The sequence below is a fragment of the Lampetra fluviatilis genome, chromosome 70, assembly GCF_964198595.1.
Source record: "Lampetra fluviatilis chromosome 70, kcLamFluv1.1, whole genome shotgun sequence".
NCBI classification, from domain to species: Eukaryota; Metazoa; Chordata; class Hyperoartia; order Petromyzontiformes; family Petromyzontidae; genus Lampetra; species Lampetra fluviatilis.
Window position 1 is genome coordinate 3154596 of NC_136344.1, and position 2500 is coordinate 3157095.

Below are 2500 nucleotides of genomic sequence, written 5' to 3' on the forward strand. Positions count from 1 at the left end.
ACCATCGTCATCGTCAATATCATCATCGTCACCATCATCGTCACCATCATCGTCATCATCGTCACCGCAACAACCACCGCGACCACCACCACCGCAACAACCACCGCAACCGCGACCACCGCAACCGCGACCACCACCACCGCAACAACGACCGCAACAACCACCACCGCAACAACCACCGCAACCACCACCGCAACTGCGACCACCACCGCGACCACCACCACCACAACCACGACCACCACCGCAGCCGTGACCACCACCACCACCACAACCACCACCACCACCGCCGCGACCACCACCGCAACCACGACCACCACCACAGCAACAACCACCGCAAACACCACCGCAACCACCAACGTGACAACCACCGAAACCACCACCACAACCACGACCACGAACACCACCACCACCACAACCACAACCACCACCACCACCACCACGACCACGAACACCACCACCACGACCACCACCACCACAACCACCACCACCACCACAACCACGACCACCACCGTCTCCAGGGTGAACTCACTCCTTGGGGAAGGGGATTGGCTGCAGCAGACTGGCCAGGGACGGCCTCCAGTCGTCGTAGGAAGATCTGTGGGCACGGAGAGAGAGAGAGACACAGAGACACATAGACTCATCACACAGCACAGAGACCCATAGACTCATCACACAGCACAGAGACCCATAGACTCATCACACAGCACATAGACCCATAGACTCACCACACAGCACAGAGACCCATAGACTCACCACACAGAGCCCATAGACTCATCACACAGCACAGAGACCCATAGACTCATCACACAGAGACACATAGACTCACCACACAGCACAGAGACACATAGACTCATCACACAGCACAGAGACACATAGACTCACCACACAGCACAGAGACCCATAGACTCATCACACAGCACAGAGACCCATAGACTCACCACACAGCACAGAGACACATAGACTCACCACACAGCACAGAGACCCATAGACTCATCACACAGCACAGAGACACATAGACTCACCACACAGCACAGAGACCCATAGACTCATCACACAGCACAGAGACCCATAGACTCACCACACAGCACAGAGACCCATAGACTCACCACACAGCACAAAGACACATAGACTCACCACACAGCACAGAGACCCATAGACTCACCACACAGCACAGAGACCCATAGACTCACCACACAGCACAGAGACCCATAGACTCATCACACAGCACAGAGACACATAGACTCACCACACAGCACAGAGACCCATAGACTCATCACACAGCACAGAGACACATAGACTCACCACACAGCACAGAGACCCATAGACTCACCACACAGCACAGAGACCCATAGATTCATCACACAGCACAGAGACACATAGACTCACCACACAGCACAGAGACCCATAGACTCATCACACAGCACAGAGACCCATAGACTCACCACACAGCACAGAGACCCATAGACTCACCACACAGCACAGAGACCCATAGACTCACCACACAGCACAGAGACCCATAGACTCATCACACAGCACAGAGACCCATAGACTCATCACACAGCACAGAGACACATAGACTCACCACACAGCACAGAGACCCATAGACTCACCACACAGCACAGAGACCCATAGACTCATCACACAGCACAGAGACACATAGACTCACCACACAGCACAGAGACCCATAGACTCATCACACAGCACAGAGACACATAGACTCACCACACAGCACAGAGACCCATAGACTCATCACACAGCACAGAGACACATAGACTCACCACACAGCACAGAGACCCATAGACTCACCACACAGCACAGAGACCCATAGACTCACCACACAGCACAGAGACCCATAGACTCACCACACAGCACAGAGACCCATAGACTCATCACACAGCACAGAGACACATAGACTCATCACACAGCACAGAGACCCATAGACTCATCACACAGCACAGAGACCCATAGACTCACCACACAGCACAGAGACACATAGACTCACCACACAGCACAGAGACCCATAGACTCATCACACAGCACAGAGACACATAGACTCACCACACAGCACAGAGACCCATAGACTCATCACACAGCACAGAGACCCATAGACTCACCACACAGCACAGAGACCCATAGACTCACCACACAGCACAGAGACACATAGACTCACCACACAGCACAGAGACCCATAGACTCACCACACAGCACAGAGACCCATAGACTCACCACACAGCACAGAGACCCATAGACTCATCACACAGCACAGAGACACATAGACTCACCACACAGCACAGAGACCCATAGACTCATCACACAGCACAGAGACACATAGACTCACCACACAGCACAGAGACCCATAGACTCACCACACAGCACAGAGACCCATAGACTCACCACACAGAGCCCATAGACTCATCACACAGCACAGAGACCCATAGACTCATCACACAGAGACACATAGACTCACCACACAGCACAGAGACCCATAGACTCATCACAC

The 2500-nt window shown here is 53.4% G+C and overlaps 1 protein-coding gene across 1 annotated transcript in view; it reads right to left on the reverse strand.

Annotated features, from left to right (window-relative positions):
• Positions 1-2500, reverse strand: part of LOC144952844 (C-Maf-inducing protein-like) — a 95782-nt gene that overhangs the window by 46340 nt on the left and 46942 nt on the right. Inside the window, exon 5 of the mRNA XM_078883314.1 lies at positions 530-595. Within this exon, the coding sequence (XP_078739440.1) occupies positions 530-595 (66 nt within the window). The remainder of the gene's footprint in view (positions 1-529; positions 596-2500) is intronic.